Here is a 23,162-nt window from a genome sequence, read left to right on the forward strand (position 1 = left end):
ACCAGGGGATCAAGGCCATGTGGACCTTCAATGTTAGCTGGTCATCAATCCTGACACTCAGGTTCCTGCAGACTTTGACACAAACAACTTACTATGATGAGAGCCGATTTACTACCTTCGGGTTTATTTGGATTCTCAACAACGTTTTATTTCAGCCAAACGGAGTTGCCAAAGTCAATGAGGTTTACGTAATAAAGCCGATCTAATCACATCAAAAGCAGCTCTCCTCTGCAGCTGGCCTGAAAGAGAGATTGTAATAGAAACAGGCAAAGTGCCCGGTCACAGAGTTTGTCTGAACTCTCAAACTTCAGTTATTAAGAGGGACAGAGACCTTAAGACGGGCGGCGAGACGTTGGCATTTTAACTAATACAGGCGAGTTTTTTTCCCCACTGGGGCCAAGAGTGCAGTGGCTTTGTTCCAAAACTCTGTTTCAAAGTGGTTTTCAGTCTCAGAGGGGTAAAGAGGGACACGGTGAGTACTGCATCTTCACCACAAACCTTTAACAAAAAAAATAAAAATAAAAGACTACAGCCTCCAAATGTGGGGTGCACGCACTAACCACTGCGCCACCAGCACCCCCACCTCAAACCTTTTATTCCAGAAAAAAATGTAATCAGCTGTGATCCAACAACCCAGTAAGGACGTCCTCTTGTCCTCAAATTTACTGAAATGTTCAACATAAAGTTTTTAAAGATTTTTATAAAACTCCTTTAAAATTGCGCCCTCTTGTGATCAGGAAGCAGTATCACTTCTCTAATGGTGGACGTCTTGAGCACCACGGTCTCTCTCTAAACGGATCCCATCATCTCTCTCGCTCAGCGATGCGGCATCAAAGCGGACTGAAAAACTTTAAATGAACTCCGGGGGACGTAACTTTGTGACACAGGAAAGGGAGCGAGAGTTTCCAGCACTGCTCTCCCTTTGTTCCAGCGACGAGAAGAGATGGGCTCCGTTCCAATCCTTTCCCATTAGCCCGGGGCCAGTATCGAATAAAAAGGGCAAACCATCCCCATTTATAATACGGCCGTGTTCAATCACTGTCTCCTCATGACCTTCCTTTATCTGTAAAGCCCCTGTAGAGACTGTATGTGTGGATATAACATAATGTACCAGAAGACATCCTGCACCAGAGAGCGAGTGAAGGATCGGATAACACACGGACAGATGTTCTGTCATCTTGGGCTTCTCGCCTACCTTCATGACGATGAAGAGGACCAGCGTGACGAAGACGTTGACCTGTGGGTGCTGCCAGGCCGCAGAGTGTCCGATGTAGTCAAACTCTTCAGCGATGCCCTGTTTGGCCCAAGTCCGGTTGTCGAGTAAAGTCACCAGAGACTCCTTCTGGGTCAGCTGAAGGTAAGACAAAAAGTTTTGTTGTTTTTCTCATTTTCATTAATTTGCTAAATGCAACAGGGGGAGGGGCTTTGTGACCTTTCTTCAAAGCCGACTAAAAATCTCTTCACCATGTTTCTCTAACTCTAATACGGCCTTATACTTTGTAAATACGGTGATGTCATCAACTTTAATGGCTTGCCGCAAAGATAAGAGCCAAACTGTTGTGATGCAACAATTTTTAACGAGACATTTTCACATTTCTCTAATTATTGAAGTTCATAAAAGCTCTTGTTTATTTTGAGTTTTTTGCGAATCTCCTTCTCTAGTCCGTCTACAAACCCCCAATGATAAGAAAAGTCCACCCTCTCTGTCATTGCCGGCTCCACTTTTCAGAAAATGTGTGCTCAAACAGGCCATTTGGAGATTTTCCCTTCATGACATCACAAAGGGCAGTAACCCCTCCCCCAGGTGGGTGATACTCCCACAGCTAGTTGTTTGTTCTGCCCTCTGAGTCTGCCTTCTCACTGTAAACAATAGGACATGGAGCGAGAAAGCCTGAGACACCCAAGCCCTCCCAGAGAGGGGGCGTGGTCAGACACAGCTCATTTACATATTTAAAGCTACAGACCTTTATGATGAGTTTTCAACAGTTTTTTGTAAAATGACTTTGCAAATAAATAAACATTCCTCCAAATTTAACCTATATAACAGTCAGAATGTAAGCTGCATCCTACTTGATGTAGGAAAGGCTGCTGATAAAGGTCTGACTACTAGTTTACTAAGTGAAGAAATGAAACATTAGATTCTTTGTTTCTGCAGGTCTGAGAGCCGTGCTGTAATGTTTGCTCTGCTCTATGTGTAGAAAATGACATCATGTGATGAGAACTTACTCTGCCAGCCATAAACTGCCCGAAGCCTGGGGGGAATGTGAGTGTGGAAACGAGTAAAGTAACCAGTGCAGGGTACAGCAAACGTCTGAGAGAGAGGGGGGGGGGGGGGGTTGAGAGAATAAGATGAATAAGATATGTTACATGTATGGAGTATGAGTGACAAGCCAATCCTGAAGGTGCCATTTTGACTGCTTGTCTCCTTCATTGTGTCATAATCATACATTCAAAGGAAACACTGACATCATATTTAATAAAAAGACCCCGTGTGGTGCTTGAAATGATGAGTGACCAGCGTGGCTGAGTGGACTAAAGTAAACCAGGATGAGCCTGTGAGCCTTAGCTCAGGGCAAACAAACCCTCGCCCACAGACGTTTATCGGTAGTGTTACAAAGCTGAGGATCTTACATGAAGAAGTAGGAGTGTTTTAAAAATCCCAGAAGGCCAGATGAAGACCCTATTATTTTCAGCGTTACAGCCGTTATTAACTACCTTTAAATCCGGTGTATAAGACGCACTTTTAACACCCTGTATTTCATCTAGAACGTTGGCTGCATCCTATATACCAGTGCCACCAATTAACCAATATAAAACACTGAGGCGCGAACGTCATTACCAAGAGTGCAGCTCTCACCATCACACACTGAAACAAGTTCACTCCTGTTAATTGTGTTTTAGAAGCTTTTTACTATCTTCTCTCCATCATGAGGTCATCACGGTGCATTTAAAGCAAACAGAAGTATTCTTTTCAGTAGAATAAAACTTCTGGAGTGCTGGACAGATTTAAAGTCAACGAGTGACCAGAGGTGGTGGGCACTGCGACTCGAGGGACGAGGGTCTGTACGTCACAACTTTCCCCGCAGGCCGAGAGCTCGACTAGCATACTGAAGATAGGAGGAGCAAACTCAAAACAGACGGTACTAAAGAGCTGCACACAAACGACATCTTTTAGACTTTATTGAACACGATAGAAATCGTCACGCAGCAAGAGTGTAAAACCGTTCTGTCTTTGCATCTTAGATACCGGTGAGACTTTTATACCGGATGTTACGGTGTGGTCAGTTACAAAGAACTTTACAGATTTGCAGATCTGTGAATGTGTTTGTGGATCTATTTGTGTATTTGCAATAAAAGCTGCAGGGAACTGCCTCGACTTACTTCTTCATGAGGAATCTGTTGATGGCCTTCTGCTTCCTCATGAACTGGACGATCAGTCGGTTCAGGTAGACGAACAAAGCCCCGCCGAAACCACTCGCAATACTGCAGAGACACGCGCACACAGGGGAACAATGCATTATGGGTAGTCAAACTGAGACTGGATGGATGGAATACATTGCAGCTCCAGTTGAGAAATAATACAAAGCATCAACAGTAGTATTCTTCTCCCTCACACCTCCTTCAGGAGTCCTCTCTGCTGCATTTAGCCTCAAAATAAAAACACAGAATGAGTCTGCTCCACGTGAGTCAATTTATATTTACAGTCGGAGCCACATACGGGAACAGAGATCTGTACAAACAGGATGTTAAGAGAGTGAAAAAAGATTTGCAAGAGATACAGATGAGGGAAAACGAGCTGTGCGGAGGAGTCAAAGCCGAGAGGTTTACATAAGCATTAATTTAAACGCTCAGTGGGAGTCCTCTTCAGAGCTCTGAGAGGGAAAGACAGAATAGTCATGCAGACAACCTAATGCTTATAAATTTATCCTGCTGCATTATTAATTCTGTCAAATACATCTGAATAAGTAATGAGCAGGATGATGAGGGAGTCTTCGTTTTGTGTCCTCTGCAGCCGAGGTGAGGTTAGGGATATGATAGTGTGGACCTTGAAGCTGCAGGGTGTGGTACATCACATCGGGCTGTGTCGTCCCAACCATCACTCGACGCCAACCCTCCATCATCGGACTGTGTCGTCCCCACAACCACCGCCCGTCCTCATTCCTGCACCGCCTGCTCCGACCTCCACCTCAGCGGCGAGGCAGTGTGGACAACAGGAACGAGAGGAATACAAAGGAGAAATCCTTCCTGCATATTATCCCATCTGCTCTTTTTTAAAGCGCCTCAAGATAACACTTGTGATGAATTGGCGCTGTACAAATAATGATTGATTGATTGATGCCTCGTACTAAGCATCCTTGTTTCCTCGTGATTCTCTCCACTGGCGCCTGACGGTTTAAACCGGGGAAAGAAAAGAGAGAGACACTTTGAAGACGTGGCCTTGGCTGCCTGTAGCCTAACTTGTTGTGGCCCAGCTGACTGAGACACTGACCGACTTCTCCTTCACAGTTACAATCGACATGACACACGACATGCAGACATGCAGACATGCAGACATGTCCTAGCACGCTATCTGATGGTGTAAAAGCAGGAATATAAACTCTGCTGCCTGCTCTGGAGGGACTGTTAGGATGTGCACTGGTGCAGCAGTGGGCATTATCACCTCAGGACAATAAAAAGGCCAGAAGATGAAGAGCCAAGACTAGATTTAAAAGAAAAAGGAGGAGGATTTCTCTCTCTCTAGGGGAGTTAGGCAGAGTAACACGCGAGCAGGTGCTTCTTCATCTGAGATGCAGTGAGAGCTGGAGCGTTATAGAGAGCATCCCCTGAGGAGTGCGTGGTATCGTTCACAGCCATAGTGGAGCCCGGAGGCTAAGGCAGAATAAAATAAGACATGCCTCAGTGAGAAAGCAACTGTTGCCGGCTGAATTATCCATGTTAGGTGACTCATGCCGGCTACCCTGAGGTAACACCTCCACCAGCTACAGCGAGAGGAGCGCATGAATAATATCTGAATTAAAGCCGCCGTCTCTGCAAATGGGAATTCCTGTCAGAACAACCAGATGGGCAAAAACAACGAGTCCCTGTTCTGAATTTTTCAACTTTCTGTGGACAGGAAACACAAACTTTTCCACTCTGAGAGCAGCATCAGGTGGAAAAAAAACCAAGTTATTTTCAACAACCAAACTGGAAAGGAGTTTGTTGTTGTTGTTGACAAAACTGACGTTTTAAGTCCCGCCCCGTCTTTATTGGGATTGGTCAGTGAGGGAGAAGAGACATCGACGAGCGCTTTTCAAAAAGTTGAACTGTTTTCAAATGAGAACACTGAGAGCGAAGTGTGTGTGTGTGTGTGTGTGTGTGTGTGTGTGTGTGTGTGTGTGTGTGTGTGTGTGTGTGTTGTTCATACCGCCATGGTTTTAATCATTCGTCACATTCTAAGCTCCTCATCTATACTCAGTTATGAAAAGATAAAAATGGGAAAAGCTCGAGTCAAGACTCACCCGATGACGGCGAAGGCGGGAAGCTCCTGGAGGTCAAAGGGAAAGTCGAGCCGGAAACGCGTTTTAAAAAGTGCTGTGATGGTCTCTGGAGAGGGAAAACAAAGATGACATCATGAGTTAAGAAAGCGAACGAGCCCAAACAATCATCTTCATCATTAAAGTCCACAGAGACGGGCAGGGGTCTGTCATTCCGACGCGGCGCTCTAAACACGTGACAGGGCAGCTGGAGTTCTGTGTACAACGAACGGTGACAAGGGAGAAGAAGACAGAAAGTTCAGCTGAACCGAGCTTCTACTTAACATTACCAGAGTGCACTCTGGGAAACAGAGAGGTGTAGAAAATGTTGACATACATTGGGTTAACGAGACGCTCGAAATCCCGAGGACGCCATTGGATTGGCTCCGAGTTTTAACATCTGCTTCTGGAATCTAAAACTTTGCTTCCTTTTCTGCTAGGTGAGAAACCACATTTACATCCCTGGCTCCGTCCCACAGCCTCCGTTATCCCTCAGTCCCTTCACATACGACAGCCCACCTGTCCCCGCCTGAGGCCGTTTTCCCACACAGCTGGAGTGCCCAGGTGTGGTTACCAATAGTGACGGCTGCATGCCATTAAGGAGTTCCAGGTCTAACTTCAGCAGACATTAATGTTAGCAGCTACACCTGTGCTGCTCCTTCTGCGCCATCATTAAGATGTATGTGTTTCAGCGACGTCAGAAGCTCTGCAAGCAGCATGGACACATCGATCATTTCTGATAGGACACGGTGTTATTCTGCAGCCTGTCTGTTCGGGGAGCTTCACTTTTAGGAGAAGCTGTGATGTCATCTATCAGTGGAACAATAGTCTTTGCACCACCTTTAAACTCGAGCCCTGGTCATCCTCACCTTCGTCTCTGTTCCACACGGCCAGCACTCTGAAGATGAAGGCACTGAAGGTAGCAGCAAAGAAACCTCTCCAATAGTTCCTCACCGCAAAGAACGTGGATGTTACTTCAATACTGAACAACACACCTGAAACACAAAACACACAACAAACATTTATGATATTTAAACATGGAAATCTCAATAAAGCTTGAGAGCTCATCTCTGCACAGAGTAAAGGCGCAGACGGCTTTTCTCCACATTCAGACGCTAAACAAGAGCGGACTGCACGGAGGGCGTGTTAGCGTCGGCATATAATCAGTGCAAATTCTTTTGTGAATAGGGTGTTGAAACAGGGCAGATTGTGGGTGCCTTTTCTGCACAGTTCATTAGTGGGTGCAATCCATTCCAAGGGCGAAACATCAGGCACGATTGTTTTGGACCGTGCAGGAGCACGATTAAAAACCCCGCCCCTCCTCGCCCGCTGGTCTGTGTTCACATTAGTGACATCATTCCATACCCGAGTACTCATGTGTATGCACACAGTCCGATACAGCAGGTGGCAGTATGCACATAGTTGGTTTGCATCTGTAACCATGGCAACCACTCACAGACTGAGTCCATCCTGCTAACTGCGGATGTTTTTATTATTTCTGAGACGCCAGCAACGACCCTCTTCCTGCGTCTTCCTGCGTCCACATCCACCATGCAGCTAAGAGGACGAAACGGGCTCGTGGCGCACGGATACGACGGATTTTGAAGAAACAGAATTACGTCATATAGCGGTCAACTTCCTTGTTTGAGCACGGCTGCGTTCACATCTCCTGCAGACCGTACTCAAGTACACATGAATAATGCCCAAGACCACCTCTTCTAGCGGACACGGGCACGGTACCAGAGTCAAACAAGCTGTGTGTTCACCCTGATCAAATGAACCAGAGGGTGCACTCAGATCCTAGCTCGGGTCCCTAAACGACCCTTAGTGGATCCAGCCCTCAGAGTGTTCCTCTTCATTTCACTCTCAGACATGTTCTTGAAGGTTGATGAGTAATCTTTACTTCTGATATCTGAATGTAACCTTCAGACTCATCCTAACACTGTTCCTTCATTAGCGAAATAAACGCTCACACGTGTTGTAAGATGAGCTGATTCAAAGTGAACCTGAGGTGTTATTAAGTGTACAAACAGAGATATTACCTTCTACTGAGTCATGTGTTACTACACGCTGCGTTAGAGGACAACAGTCAATAAAACACACCTACACTCTGTTGTGTGCCAGACTCATGTCACTGTTACCATCACTCACCTCCTATGGGGGCAGCGAAGCAGCATCCCACTCCCACAGCACAGGCGGCTGCCAGCATCTCGATGTTCCTCGACTCATTCTGAAACACACACACACACACACACACACACACACACACACACACACACACACACACACACACACACACACACACACACACACACACACACACACACACACACACACACACACACACACACACACACACACACACACACACACACACACACACACACACACACACACTTTTAAAACAGTCATCTTTGTATATTTTAATTCCAAACAGGCACAAAGTCATCCTGATATTTCCCCGGTTCGTCGCTTTAGCTGACAACTGCAGAACTGACTCTAACTGCTGGAACATAAGTCTGCAAATACAGGCCACTGATTAGAGTATGTCCATCAAAATGACTTATTTTGACCTCTGACCTTTTCACCTGTTTGGTTCTGACAGGCCAGATAGTTTCAGGAATGAGAGGAAGCATCCTTCATTAGGTGTTTGTATTATTGTGTCCAACCACAGGAAGAAGAAAATAACAACAACAACTAATACATACAACACTGAACTGCATGACCGCATAACAGGAGGTCAGGGGGTCAAGGGGGCATGGTGCATTATGGGGGATTGAGCTGCAGTTGTTCTTAGCCATGCCTGGTCGTACTCACCGTCATTCCTATGAGACTGGTTTCCTTCAAGCAGCATGTCAAAGATAAAGAGGAGTAGTGAATGTGTGTGTGTGTGTGTGTGTTGCTCCCTCTACTGTACACTTATGCTGAAGGCTTTTCTTGTTCTTACAAATGTATACATGTAATATTGAAGTCTATTTAGCATGCTGTACGGCTGCACACACACACACACACACACACACACACACACACACACACACACACACACACACACACACACACACACACACACACACACACACACACACACACACACACACACACACACACACACACACACACACACACACACACAAACACACACACACACACACACACACACGTGCAGTCACAGAGTGATATAAAGTCCAAATACAGCTTGCTCAGCAAAATGTGTCAATCTAGATCAGATGTTTAGAAAAACGCCTTCAGGATGGAAGGAACGTTTAAATCACGTGTCCCAGAACTCCTGTTGAACGTTTACATGGCGGAGAACAGCACATGAGTCTGAACACGTTCACCTCTTCATCACTTCATGATCTGAACTCACTCATTTATGATCACAGACGCATGATCAGCAGACAAACATCGGGCTCCATGCAGGAATCTTTCTCCTTTACTTCCCAGATATCTTTTCTCTCGAGGTCTGTGAGTGATATTCAGACTCTCCTCTCTCTCTCTCTCTCTCCTCCGCTAACACTTCCTCTCAATTCTCATTTCTACTTGATCTATGGCTCCTGTTCACAGAGAGCTCATGAGAATTCGCTAAAAGCTGATTTACATTCATAAAAATGTCCGCCCTAAAGAGAGGGAAAAAACACGAGACAGATGAGCTGGGAGTTTCATATTTATTCATTACAGCGGTGCCAGGTTAACAAAATAAAAGTAAAGGTTTGAGTTTGAGGGGGCTGGAGCACTGGGCGAGGGGCTGGGTTTCACCTGGACTGGTCACCTGTCAATCACAGGGCTGACATATAGAGACAGACAACCAGCCACACTCACATTCACACCTACGGGCAATTTAGATTCACAATTTAACCTAACGAGCATGTCTTTGGACTGTGGGAGGAAGACGGAGATCCCGGAGAGAACCCACGCATGCACGGGGAGAACATGCAAACTCCACACAGAGAGGCTGCTGTTTCAAACCAGGAACCTCCTCACTGTGAGGCAACAGAGCTAACCACTGCAGCAGCATGCAGCCTCTATAAGTTAGACGATTATTTTAAACTCTAGAAAAGTGACCCAAAAGTTCCCAAAGGTACTTTCTGTGTCAGGCTTCCTATTGAACAGGAGAAGCCGTTAAAATCATTTAATTAATAAATATCATAAAGCCTTTGGACAGTGGAGCATGCTTGGAGTTACCTTCATGGTGTCTTCCTTTGTGTAGCATTGGAATCAAAAACAAAGTTCAGATACTCGTTTGATATAAATGAATGTTGATACTTAAAAACGCTGTCTCGGTGTGCAGCGCTGCAAATCGAGAAAATCCCAGACACTCATTGTCATAAATCAATAAACAAGCCAACGTGCACGTGATAAAAACATGTTTTCAGAAATATTATGAGATGATGTGTCTGCTGTTTGGAAACCATGGTGTATTCCATGTGTGCGTGTGTGTGTGTGTGTGTGTGTGGAGTACTACTCATCCCTCTTTTTGACACTCTATCTAAAAGAGCGGTGGAACAGAAAGCAGGTTTTTACAGCCCACAGGCTACATTAGCATACCGCACTTCAAACTCTGGAGAGTGAGAGAGAGAGAGAGAGAGAGAGAGCGAGAGAGCTGCAGAGGGACACTTCACACACACACCCACACACACACACAGATTCAGCATAAATATGCAATAAAATGCAGCACAACACGAGAGAGAGAGAGAGAGAGAGAGAGAGAGAGAGAGAGAGAGAGAGAGAGAGAGAGAGAGAGAGGAAAAAGTTACAGAGGGTTACGGGGAAACGATGTGGATGGTGACAATAATGATGATTAGTGTTGTAGTCAAGACCACAATAACCGAGAGAGAGAGTCGAGACCAAGACCATGACTCCTAGGGGTCGTGGAACAAATTGCCGATTAGTGGTGGTCTTGACCAGTCTTGATTTAAAATCTGGAGTCTGCCCAATCTGAGACCAAGACCAGGCCGAGACCTTCAAAAAGTGGTGTCGAGACCAGAGATGATACTCTACCCAGTGTCTCTGTGTACTAGTTAGAGTACATATCTCTGTTTTAAACGATGACCCCCCCTTCCCCCCCTTTGCATGGTGATTTCCCCCTGGACTGAGGTTTTTAGTCCCGCAGAACAAAGCGATACTAAAACAGATTTGTTCCTGCTGCTATCACTGAGCCGAACATGCTTGACATATACGGAGGAGGATGAAGAATGATGATGATGAGAACGGAAGAGAGAGACAGTCAGGTGGAAATATTAACTTATTAAATATAAGTTAAAAAAGGGAAAATGGAAAATTTAGGGAAAGAGTGACTTATAATCTGAAGTCTGTCTGAATGCCTGAGACATGTTAGATTTTCTTTAAAGGTCACATATTCTCCTCCTCTTCAACCAGCGTATACAAGTCTCAGAGCTCCTCAAAACATGTGTGTGAAGTTTCTTGTTCTAAATCCACTCTGATCCTGTATTTGATCATGTCTATAAACCCCTCTATTTCAGCCCTGATCAGAACAGGCTGTTTCTGTGTCCGTACCTTTAAATGTAAATGAGCTGTGTCTGACCACGCCCCCTCTCTGGAAGGGCTCGGGTGTCTCGGGCTATCTCACTCCATGTCCTATTGTTTACGGTGAGAAGGCAGACTCAGAGGGCAGAACAAACACCTAGTTGTGGGAGTGTCACCCACCTGGGGGAGGGGTTACTGCCCTTTGTGATGTCATGAAGGGAAAATCTCCAAATGGCCTGTTTGAGCACACATTTTCTGAAAAGTGGAGGAGGCAAAAGATGAAGAGGATGGACTTTTCTCATCATTGGGGGCTTTGTAAACAGACTAGCGACACATATTAGTGCTAAAACAAGAACTTTTATGAACTTCAATAATTAGAGAAATGTTTAATGTGAATATGTCTCGTTAAAAAGTGTTGCATTAGGACAGTTTGGATCTTATTTTTGCAGAGAGACATTAAAGCTGATGACATCAGCGTATATAAAAGAGTATAAGGCTGTATTATGGAAGCAGCACGGGGACTTTGGGGCTCTGGCACCCGCAGGTCTCTGTCTCACTGCCCTCTGTACTTTCTTCACCCCCCCCCCCCCCCCCCCCCCTTCCTATGAGAGGAGCTCACATCTTCAGAGAAAAGAGAGAGATGAGAAATAAGACTTTCTCTGCCCTCCTCGATCCCAGCGGACGGAGAAGATTGAGAGGAAGGAGGAGGAGGAGGAGATGATGAAGTAGGAAATGATTTGCTTTCCTTCCTTCCTTCTTTTTCACACTCGTTTTTGATCCCCTCTCTTCCTGTCCGTTAATGACGCTTCCATTTGTATCGTGCTGAATTTTCTCTCCGTCAGATCTGAACATGAAAATAACTTTTTGGAGCCGAATGATGAATCGATTCAACGTTTAAAAAATCTGCAATAACTGTTGGTCGAGTTTAAAGAGAACTAAGACAACATTTTAATGGAAATGAGTAAAGAAATTGTGGATTCACAGATTTTTTTCCCAATCTTTAACCATACCACAGACTGACAATATTACTGGACGATGCCTGAGTGACATCACTCGTCTGTTCCTGCAGGGGGCGCTGGAGTCCCCTGAAGGCAACAGCCAAAAGCAATCAAAACGTTAGATCACCAACCAAAGTGTGACATCACATTGGTCCAGGTCGAATGCAGTCCACAGCCCGAGTATACACAACAATCTGAAGGGCAGTCAGACAGCTGGATCTACGATTTAGCACACTTACAATTTACACTTTACAATCTTTGCAGCAGGAGCCGTCAGAGGCCAGAAGACATACTCATAGAGGTTTGGTTTTATATGCAGATTTTACACAAGAAGTGGTGAAAGGAATGGTTTTATTATCAGGTGTATGAGGTGTGCCATGTGTGTTTACAAGAAAACCATATGAAGGTTTTAATTGAAGGTACTGTGATGGACTGTGAACACAGCATCTGAAGTTGTAAGAAATGAGAAACAGAAATGTGTGAAGACCCAAAAACAGAAAATCCGACTGACCTCATAGATCCCTCCAAACAGAGACATGAACTTGCTGAGCAGAGCGGCACACAAGCTGGCGATGTGAACAAACGGACCCTGACAAAAGGAGAGAGGAGTGAAACAGGTGCAGATGTTACAAGTGAGCAGTGCAGCCCCCCTGCTGTGCATCTCACACAAGACAGCACAGAAAATCTCTTTGAAAACACATCGACATCAAAAAACTGTCTGCAGTGAATATTAACATGCTGGGGAGGAAGTTCAAAGTGGAACTAACAGGATTAAAAGTGAGAGCGTCGCATCAGAAAAGTGATGCTGGAGTTAAATAAGAGTGAGAGGCCTGCGATGAATCAGAACTGAGGAGGCTTCTGCAACCAGAAGGGCCTGGGGCTCGGGTCTGTCTGTCTGTCTGTGTCTGTGTGTGTGCATGTGTGTGTGTGTGTCTTAGGCTCCCTGCGAGGATGTCTTCAGGCTAGGCAGTCTTTCAGGGGGACCAAACTTACCGGACTCTGTTTTTTTTTCCTGGAGAGCACAGTGTGTACGAGTCGTGTTGACGACTATTTCTTGCAGATATGCACAGAAACAAGTCCACACCATATAAACAACAACATCTGCCCGTCTCTCCTCCTCCCTCTGGGCTTTAAAAAAACCCCATCTCAGGTCAGCTCGGCACACTCCTTTCTTCCCTTCATCCTCCTGATTTCGCAGTGCCTGCTCTTGACCTGAAGCGGAGCATATCAGGCCGCCGTGTGCCATTTATGACTCATTTGTAATTCATGCTGGGAGGATGCAGGGAAGTGGAATGTGAATGAGCCACAGAGGGGTAATGCTCCTCTGGGAGGTTCATGTATTGTAGCGTGTTGATGTATGAATGCTCTGATATATTCATGATACAGTTGCTGTGAAATCAGAGTTTTCCCCGCGTGCTCCCCTCCACCAGTGTGACCTTTCAGTGACTGATAATGATTGGTGCTGAAGCTGCAGACGGCTGGTACACTCAAAGTGACGGTTTGTTTAGGATGTTAGCGGGCATTTGAACCTGCCTGCAGCTCCGTGCCAACATGGACTCTGTATGTGATCTCAAACAAAGATTCAATGCTGAACTGGGCTCGCAAACAATGAGGCTCAACCTTTGACTTTGGCCGGCTTCGCGAACGGAAAGTAGAAAAGTTTCACTAAGTCAGTGTGACTGAGATGGAGCTTCCTGTTTGTGAGCAGCTGAGACACACAACATCTCATCTGTCTGTGTGTCACCCCCCCTGTCATCAATTAGAACTACATCTCCCAGCACCCCTAACATAAACTGACTTCAAGCGGTGGCACTTTGTGGTAATTATAATTGTTATATCAGTTATCAGATTGCAGGTTGTTTTTGCATTGCGTGTGTGTGTGTGTGTGTGTGTCTGTGTGTGTGTGTGTGTGTGTGTTACCTCCTTGCCCAGAGGCATGCCGCTGCCCAGAGCACAGGTGAGTCCAATGACTTTGGCCACAAACGTTTTGAAGGTGAGGTATTCTTTGAGCACGACTCCTCTCAGGATGGTCTTCATCTCCGGGATGCCTGAACCTGCAGGGAGCACAGCGGGCGCTTACAGCTGGCGGTCGTGTTGATGAAGTCAGCATGTGTGTTCACTTAAAGGTCATCAATGACATCATCATCGTCATCTCTACAGTGAGCTTAAATCATGTTTAATGCTGTTTGTTTAATCTCTACAGAAGCGGACATACAGGACGTCCAGTAGGTACAGAAGCAGTCTTAGGACTCTAGGAGGGGGGGCATTTTTTAGGTTGGCCCGAATATATATATGTTTTTTGTAAACCCCAACTATAGCAGCACTGCGCCTCCCTGGGTTTCTTTCTCCAACAGATGTCATGGACGCTGCCACAGGTCAGGCTGCACACAGCGAGCGCTCCTGAGCTGGCGAGGGTTCGATGCCTTGTTTAAGGGCACCTCGGCAATGCTCCGAAAGTGAGTTGGCACTTCTCCAGCTACCACTTCAACATCCAGAGTTGGTCTGCACCATCTTGAAGCAGCGACCCTCCAGTTCCCAATCCAAGTCCCTACAGACTGAGCTACTAACACCCCCACCCCAAATTAATCGGCACTTGATCACCTGATGAACCAGCACTGTGGTAGTATGTGCAGCATCATGTACCTTTTGAGATGCTTTCAGTGCCTTTGCATCCAAGAATTCTGTGGGTTTGTATGTGTGTGTGTGTGTGTGTGTGTGTGTGTGTGTGTGTGTGTGTGTGTGTGTGTGTGTGTGTGTGTGTGCGCGCGCGAGCTTGTCATACCAACAGCCTGCGGGGCGAGAATCTGGGTGAAGCCGGCAGAGAAGGTGATGAGGACCACAGGGTAGGTGACCCAGGCCAGATACTGCAGGAACACATTGCTGTCCAGACCACCGTACATCCACTTCTGTGCTGTAGACACACACACACACACACACACACACACACACACACACACACACACACACACACACACACACACACACACACACACACACACACACACACACACACACACACACACACACACACACACACACACACACACACACACACATGAAACAAGAGAAGAACCAGAAACTGCACACTAGATGAACTCAAAACTCAAACGGGGTTGTAGATGAAGATTGACAGCCTGACTCAGCGCAGTCTTTCTTTCTTTTTCAACAATATGACTTTGAAAGGCAACATTAAGTGGATGTCTTGCAAGTTAGCAGAACTGAAATATCATCCAGAACTTTCTGCAATTAAAAGTCCTGCATGTCTGCGAGCTGCAGACATCAGCCCTGTTTGGACAGATTTGTAAAAAACTAGTCTTGTGAGCAGAGTGTAAGGAGGTCAAAGGATCCGACACATGCGGAGATGAAGCTTCATGGAGCCAAATGGTGGTTTAATGAGTTTGTTTGGCCAGAAGCTGATTCCTGTCACAAGAGTTTATTACACGCAGCTGTTCGAGCTTCATGTCGGCACCAAAACAATCCTCTAAAAATGTTTCATTTGAGCTGAGAGATGAAGTGTCTCTTTCTATCATGGAGGCAGAAAGTTCACGTAAGTAATGAAATATCATGTTTTTTAATCATTCAGGCAACTTGTGTATCTTTGATGTATTTCTAAGTTGTTGAGGGGCTCACGAGGAGGTAGGAGAGAACCTACAGGCGAGCAGAGCAGAGCTATCCTGATATTTCCTGCTGCGTTCACACATCAGCTCAGTCTGCAGAGAATGTGCTTGGGGGGGGGGGGTGGAGAAATCCAGAAGTACTGGTTCAGATAGAAGTGATTGTACCCGACCTAAAAAGCCTCTGCATGTTTCTAATAAGCTCCACGAGCAGAAACGTGCTCAAACTAGGATCAATATTAGAGATGCTTTTGAAAAATGGAGAGAGGTTAGAACACAGAAAGGTTTACAGACCGATGCAGAGCTGGATAAACACTGAAGCTTCAGTGTCCACCACATGACAACCTGCGTGAGCATCGACTCTAAAGAGGAGGGGGCGGGGGGAGACAGCTCTCTACAATGTTTTGAATTTGGACTGCAGTACCCATTTTAAACACTAGGTGTCAGAGTTACATACTGCTCCTTAATGTGGGCGGTTAAAAAAACAATGATGTCTGCGTCTAGTTTTGGTGGTTATTTTGTTCAGGAGAGGAAAAGTGCTTCACACATATTCTCGTCTTCCTGTTGAGGCACTGATTAAGAAAATGGCGTCCTTCTTCTTCTCTTCCGCTTAAGGATCATGCCTGTCTGATTTAAGCCCTGCAACGTAAATTATAGAACTCCTTCTCTGTTTTTTGCTTAAAAATGAATCTGAAATTACATTCCTCAACACTGTTCATGCCTTAGAGGTGCAAATGCCCAATCTCTCTCCCCCCACTTCCCCTTGCCCTCCCCTCACCTTGTAGACAGATGGCGATGCAGAAGTCCACCACCCAGCTGACCAGGGCCATGAGGAGTCCAGCAGGATGAGGAAGATCCAGTCCTCCCCGACCCGCGAGATCAGGAACTTCTGACAGCGAACCGTGCAGACTACAGGGACGGATGAAACACAACATGGCATGTTAGGGACTACAAGAGCACACACAAAGACTACATCTCCCAGACATTGGTGAGTGCATTTAGAGCAGGTCGTGTTGGGACGTTTTCAAAAGTGTTCATGTTAAAACATTCATCATGTCCCAATTATAAGTATGACATTATTGCATGAGAGATAAATTATTTTTTCTAAAGATGACGTGGCTCTTAAAAACATATATCTTTTTTTGGAAAAGAAATGCTCCTCCATTGCTGTCTGTTCTAAAACGTCCTTACATTGACGAACATTAGAGTATCATCTGCATATCAATTTAAAATGTTCAAGGTTAAAAAGAGCAGACAGAGAACACACAAACAAACACCGTCGATTACATCAGGTCATGGGAAAGTCCTGTCTTACACAGACACCCAGTCAAAACATTCAAATATCCTGACAAGAAGATCCAGACTGAAGGATTCAGATTCAGACAAAACGCTGACAAGAGTTAGCAGAGCGTATTTCCTAACATTTAAAAAGCCTAAACCTTGAAATTGGCAGTGGAGCCACGAGCACATAAACAAAGTAACTTTCTTTAAACATGCAAGCTAAAAACTGCATGAGTGATTGGCTGTTGATGCGTTTATGTCGGCTGTGTGGCGAGCTTTGAGATCAGTCAGTACTGAGTGATAGGTTTCTAAAGGTTTATGATCTGAACCGTTCTGCTGCAAGAAGCTCTGTGACCAAAGATACTCCAGAAAGCTGTGGGTTTGAACTCACGGGTGAGTGGCTCAATGCAAGAAGAGAAGACAGATACTGTACATGTTTGACTTTGAGGCAACGCTGACGCCCCTGCTAACTGACAGACGGGGAGGAGAGAGAGAGAGAGGGCGAGAGAGAGAGAGAGAGCAGGAGGTGAATGATTCATGCCAAAGGGATGGAAGAAAAAAAGATATACACTAACGCAGAAACACAGAAACGTGCACACACTCCCCAATCAACACCTTCAGGAGCCGTCTGACACAGAGGTTTGCAGAAGATGTGACAAACATGTGAGAGCACACGCACACACACACACACACACACACACACACACACACACACACACACACACACACACACACACACACACACTGATTCTTCTTTTTGTCACCTGACAATTCTAAGAAAAAGGTATTCTAAATCAGTATATTTAGATTTTTCCGCATATGTGTGTGTACATGTGTGTCTGTGTGTGTGTCTGTGTGTGTGTCTGTGTGTGTGCATGCATGTATGTGTGTCTGTGTGTGTGTGTGTTTGTGTTTGTGCTTGTGCGTCATCTCACCCACAGGCCGTCTGTGCTCTGGGCCCCTTCTGTCATCCAGACACTAGTCAATGTAAATGTGTTTGTGTGTTTGTGTCTGAGAGCATGTATGTGTGCAGACATGGAAATTGTGTGTGTGTGTGTGTGTGTGTGTGTGTGTGTGTGTGTGTGTGTGTGTGTGTGTGTGTGTGTGTGTGTGTGTGTGTGTGTGCATCTAGCTGCAAGTGTAATCGTTTATTTTCGGAGATGTAATTTCGTTAGCTCTGTCTGTGCTGTTTTTGCTTAAAGGGATAGTTGTGTATTTTTGGAGTATGATATCAACAGTAAGAATATGAACCACCGGAGATGTTGGTCAGAAACAAGGCATGGAACCTATAGGCTATATAGCAGACAGAGTCGTTTGCTCCATGACATTTCACCAATTGTAAGAAAAAACAGGTTAAAAACAACACTGGGGTAAATGTACATACTTATGTATATTGAAAAATATTCACAGTGCTTTACATTTCTGCATGCAAGCTCCTTTGTTTTTGCCATACATTGTAAATATTAATGGACGAAGCCTGAGTGATGTCACCCATCTGTTCCTGCAGGGGGCGCTGGAGTCCCATCGATGGCGGTCTCCATGCTGGAAATGCTGTCTCAGTCTAACTTTCAGTCAACCTAACAACAGACTGAGAGCTGGAGCTGAGGAGGGTTTTAAACCTCCTGACAAACTGTTACACTGCACCCACCTGTCAATCATGTCAGCTACACGCCTTATTGTGAATAACTCTTATCCTTCATCAAATCAAAACTGATGAATCATCAAAACATTCACCCCCCCGTACAGTGTGTGTCGATCAAGACATGAGCTAATCAGACCTATTTGTTTTTTTGAACCAGGCTGTAAACATGTTAATCTCTGCTGTAAAAACAGGCTGTTTAGTTTGGGTGTGTATGTGACTTCTTGTGCTTCTGCAGCCAGCCTCTAGTGGACACTCGAAGAACTGCAGGATTTTACACTTCAGCATCAGCTTAATTTTTAAACACTGGAGGTTTCTGCTTGGTTTTAGCACTGCTTCATCATGCCATACACACACACACACACACACACACACACACACACACACACACACACGCACACGCACACACAGCCTGCAGACTGGTTGCTGACTTTATTCTTCATGGCATGCAATAAGCGGCATGCGAGTTCCCAATCACTCTCATTGCCTTCTGACTCACCCTCTGCACCACTCGCCCCTTTCATCTCTCCCCCCTCTTGATCCAATCATCCCGCCCTCTCCATTTATTTCTCCTCCTTCTTCTTCTTCTGCTGTTTCCTGCTAATCACATTCAGCCTCTGACTTTTCCTCTCATCTTCTCCCCCCCCCCCCCCCCCCCCTCCAATCTAGTGTCCACACCTTGTTTCTTTCTTTGCTGTCTCTCACCTCACCTCCTTTCGTTTTATTCTTGCTCACCCTCTCCTGGGCAAAAGAGAGATAAAGCTCACATACCTGTTGAGACTCATTTAGGTTGCCTTGGATACAAGCTGCATCTTTTTTCTTGGCCTTGCATAATGACGCTGTGAGTGAGAGTACATGTGCGGATGTGTTTACTTGTTTTTCGGTCCTACAGATTTTGAAGGGTATGTTTGTTTGTTTGTCTTTTCACTTAAATTGCTGAACTCTGATACTCATCATGCAAATAACATTTTAAAGTGGCTTTCCATCATTGTGCAAACTGCACCACAACCACCATCTTCGAGAGGTAAAACTACTATAAGAAGAAGTCACTTTTAATAGGAGAACAGTCTTAGAAAAGCTGCGTATGAGACCATCTCACAGGTGATTATGCAAAGACTGTTGGCAGGAGGTACACACACACACGCACGCACGCACGCACGCACGCACGCACGCACGCACGCACGCACGCACGCACACACACACACACACACACAGGAAAATCACATCCAGTGCAGATCCCTGCTGTCACTTTCTCATAAAAAACCCAATTATTCAAATGAGCCTTCATTTGCTATGCAAGGTAACGTCCTTATATGGGCGTAAAGGGTAGAAGAGCCTACCATTAATACCTGTATTTTGCACAGTCATGCAAATGAGGCCTATCCCCATCATGTGTGCATGTGCCCCCACATTCATTATGGAGCTTCATGCACAAGGGAGAGATGCAATTATAAACGCCTGACTGTGTTTGAAACTAACGCCTTAATTCGATTAAGAGGTAATACGGAGAGAGGTAAATCTGACCATTCAGCTCTTCTGCTGTTTCAACAGAGACTCTATGGGGAGGGAGGGGTTAAATACAAAAAGTACAGTACCTCTTCCTCATGTACTGTATGTAAAGTCTACAGAAAAAGAAACCAGAGAAAGGTTTCTAAGGGCGCACTCACACGAGGCGTAGTTGTCCTGTACTGTCCTGAAGCACGGGTTGACATATACAGTCTAAAGGCCCTGACACGCCAATCAGGCAGCAGAGAACTGGTGGCGAGGAAGACCACCTGTGGCGTTACCTCATGTCTTGGCCAAAAAGTTGCACAAGAACACACCGCAAGGACTACAGCTGACGGCCAATCACCACGTACGTTCTGCACATGCTTGAGAGGAAATAACTCTCCATGCCAGCAGGGGGTGGTAGTCCGTTGTTATGATACGAGACGACCATTTTCACACCGCTGTCGCTCACCACTTGTATTATAGATAGCCTACTAATGGAGAATAACGTCTGATAAAAAGTTGAAAATGGCGCTGGCGTTGTCAGCCCTTTTAGTGGAAGAATGACCAAATAAGGAAAAACTGCACTAAATTGGTGAAAGCATGGATACTACAGCGGCATGCTCAAGGGGCTTTCCTGAACCTGTGTCGAGAGCTGGAGAGAAATAAAACCTCCAAACAGCCAATCAGAGAGATTCCTCGCCAATTCAAAATGTCGATCGGCCAAAAAGAGGCAGACGGGGGCCAACGGGGGTCGACTGAGCTGGAGACACCACAAAAACTAGGGTGACGACCGCTCACCGATGGTACAACTAGGACCGACGGCCGACGATCCCCTTGGAGTGTCAGGGCCTTTACCGAAACAAACCATGCAACAGTGCAATTATATAATGTGAAAAATATGTGTGCAATAACCTCAGGTGCAATAAGAGATAATAAGTGCAATAAGAAAACATATTTATATTTTCATTTCATTGTACAGTGTTCCCCTTGTTATTTTTATTTTTTTGTATTATATCTTTGCTTAGCTGTTAATACAACTTATTTATTTTTACTTTTTGTACTCTCTTTTTTTCTTACAATGCTATTCTATTTTATATATAATTTTAACTTTTTTGTAGAAGCTGACTCAGGGAGAAATGCACAATAATTCCAATGTACCTGTACTGTCCTGTACCTGTGCAAATGGCAATAAACATCGAAACTAAACTAAACATACCAAACTGTACTGATAGATACCGGACCGCTTGGTGGAAACGAGGCTTAAGACAGCTCAGTGTGGGTTTACCTGAATCAAACGATCCCTGAGATTCCTTTGACATAAACTGAAGTTGAAAATGAGCTGCAGTTTCCGATAAAGAGAAAAGAAAAGGCGGCACAGGGGAGGATAAAGTTAAGTGTGAGAAAAAGAAGGGCAAAAACTAACAAGACAAATTGGCCCATACAGACAGAAAGGAAACAATGGAGGAGTAATAAAACCAACAATGCATCTGTAAACGGCTCCTCTGGTGCTTAATTCGGCCATTTTCATTCCCTCAGCACGCCATAACTGGAGCATCTCCTTCTTGCACTCCTCCCCATTTATCCTTTCATTGCTCCATCCGTCTCTCCCTCCTCCGCTCCGTCCTCCATATTGATGTGTTCTCTATGCTAATGAGATGTAAAAGTAGGTGATATTTATGTAAATGTGCTGTAACGTCTTCGGTCCCAGGCGAGCAGGCAAAGCTCCTCGTTTTGCACTCAATCACTCCGTTCGCTCGCACAGAAGCGGCGGTGGTGACATGCGTCTTCTGGCTGCAGTACAATGTCTGCTTAATGAGGTGTAATGTTGTACACACACACACACACACACACATTAAGCACACACAAAAACTCAAACGGGCCATTAAGATTGTCAAAGTTATAACGAAAAAGAGCTGCAGCCGTCCTAATGAAGCAGCAAGCTCCAGTGTTGAAAAATGAAGCTAATGCTGAAGTGTAAAATCCTGCAGTTCCTGGAGTGTCCACTAGAGGCTGGCTGCAGAAGCACAAGAAGTCACATACACACCCATTCTAAAAATCCTGTTTTTACAGCAGAGATTAACATTTTTACAGCCTGGTTCAAAAAACCAAACAGGTCTGATTAGCTCATGTCTCGATTGACACACACTGTACCGGGGGGTGAATGTTTTGATGACTCATCAGTTTTGATTTGATGAAGGATAAGAGTTATTCACAATAAGGTTTGTAGCTGACATGATTGACAGGCGGGCACGGTGTAATGGTTTATCAGGAGGCTTAAAACCCACCTCAGCTCCAGCTCTCAGCCTGTTTGACTGAAAGTTAGACTGAGACAGCATTTCCAGCATGGAGACCGCCATCGATGGGACTCCAGCGCCCCCTGCAGGAACAGAAGGACGCCACTCAGGCTTTGTCCGTTAATATTCACAGTCAATGGTCCTAAGGTAACTCAGTTTACCCATGACGTGTATAAACCCTCCAGACTGAACACTGACAATAATAAAGTATGAATTTGGCCAGCAGAAAGTTTAATGTCTTCACAAAGAATGACTCTCTCTCTGCCGTACTCTGACTGACTGACTTCCTGCACCTCTGTATCTCACTTAAACTCAAACTTTTTAACTCTGAGTCCGAGCGCTGAACTTTTTCAGATCAATGCAGCTTTTCATCTTCAAGCCAACACACAAAGATCAATACTACAGTCCTAACATCAACTCTAATGAATGTATTTGGGTCTCAGAGTGAGGGGATTGATTCTGAGGACTCTGAAACCTGACACCTTCAACCCTTCTTCAATAATTTATAAATCTGAGGGTTTTAAAGCCCACGCCATGCACAACATCCACACATGAACATGCATTGTAAGTTCAAGAAAGACAAGACAGGGTTCTTTCTACTTATCAACAACAGACAACTACATCCCCCATGATGCAACAAGTTATGATGTTACAGGCTGTATATAATCACATAAAAAGGTGAAAATATCAAAAGATTTTTTTTTTAGCCTTCTTGTTTAGAAAAGATGAGTTCATTATTTTTCTCATTTCAGCCCTGCTCAGAACAGGCTGTTTCTGTGTCCGTACCTTTAAATATGTAAATAGAATGTGTGTGACCACGCCTCCTCTCTGGAAGGGCTCGGTTGTCT

The 23,162-nt window shown here is 45.1% G+C and overlaps 1 protein-coding gene across 1 annotated transcript in view; it reads right to left on the minus strand.

Moving 5' to 3' along the window:
* The window catches only part of clcn2c (chloride channel 2c), a 135,232-nt gene that overhangs the window by 55,846 nt on the left and 56,224 nt on the right, over nucleotides 1–23,162 (minus strand). The window contains 11 exon segments of the mRNA XM_065960149.1: nucleotides 1,196–1,351; nucleotides 2,227–2,311; nucleotides 3,382–3,483; nucleotides 5,499–5,583; nucleotides 6,383–6,508; nucleotides 7,665–7,743; nucleotides 12,507–12,584; nucleotides 13,916–14,049; nucleotides 14,778–14,906; nucleotides 16,388–16,450; nucleotides 16,453–16,518. Of these exon segments, the coding sequence (XP_065816221.1) occupies nucleotides 1,196–1,351; nucleotides 2,227–2,311; nucleotides 3,382–3,483; nucleotides 5,499–5,583; nucleotides 6,383–6,508; nucleotides 7,665–7,743; nucleotides 12,507–12,584; nucleotides 13,916–14,049; nucleotides 14,778–14,906; nucleotides 16,388–16,450; nucleotides 16,453–16,518 (1,103 nt within the window).

This window comes from Labrus bergylta, chromosome 11 (assembly GCF_963930695.1).
Source record: "Labrus bergylta chromosome 11, fLabBer1.1, whole genome shotgun sequence".
Taxonomy (NCBI): domain Eukaryota; kingdom Metazoa; phylum Chordata; class Actinopteri; order Labriformes; family Labridae; genus Labrus; species Labrus bergylta.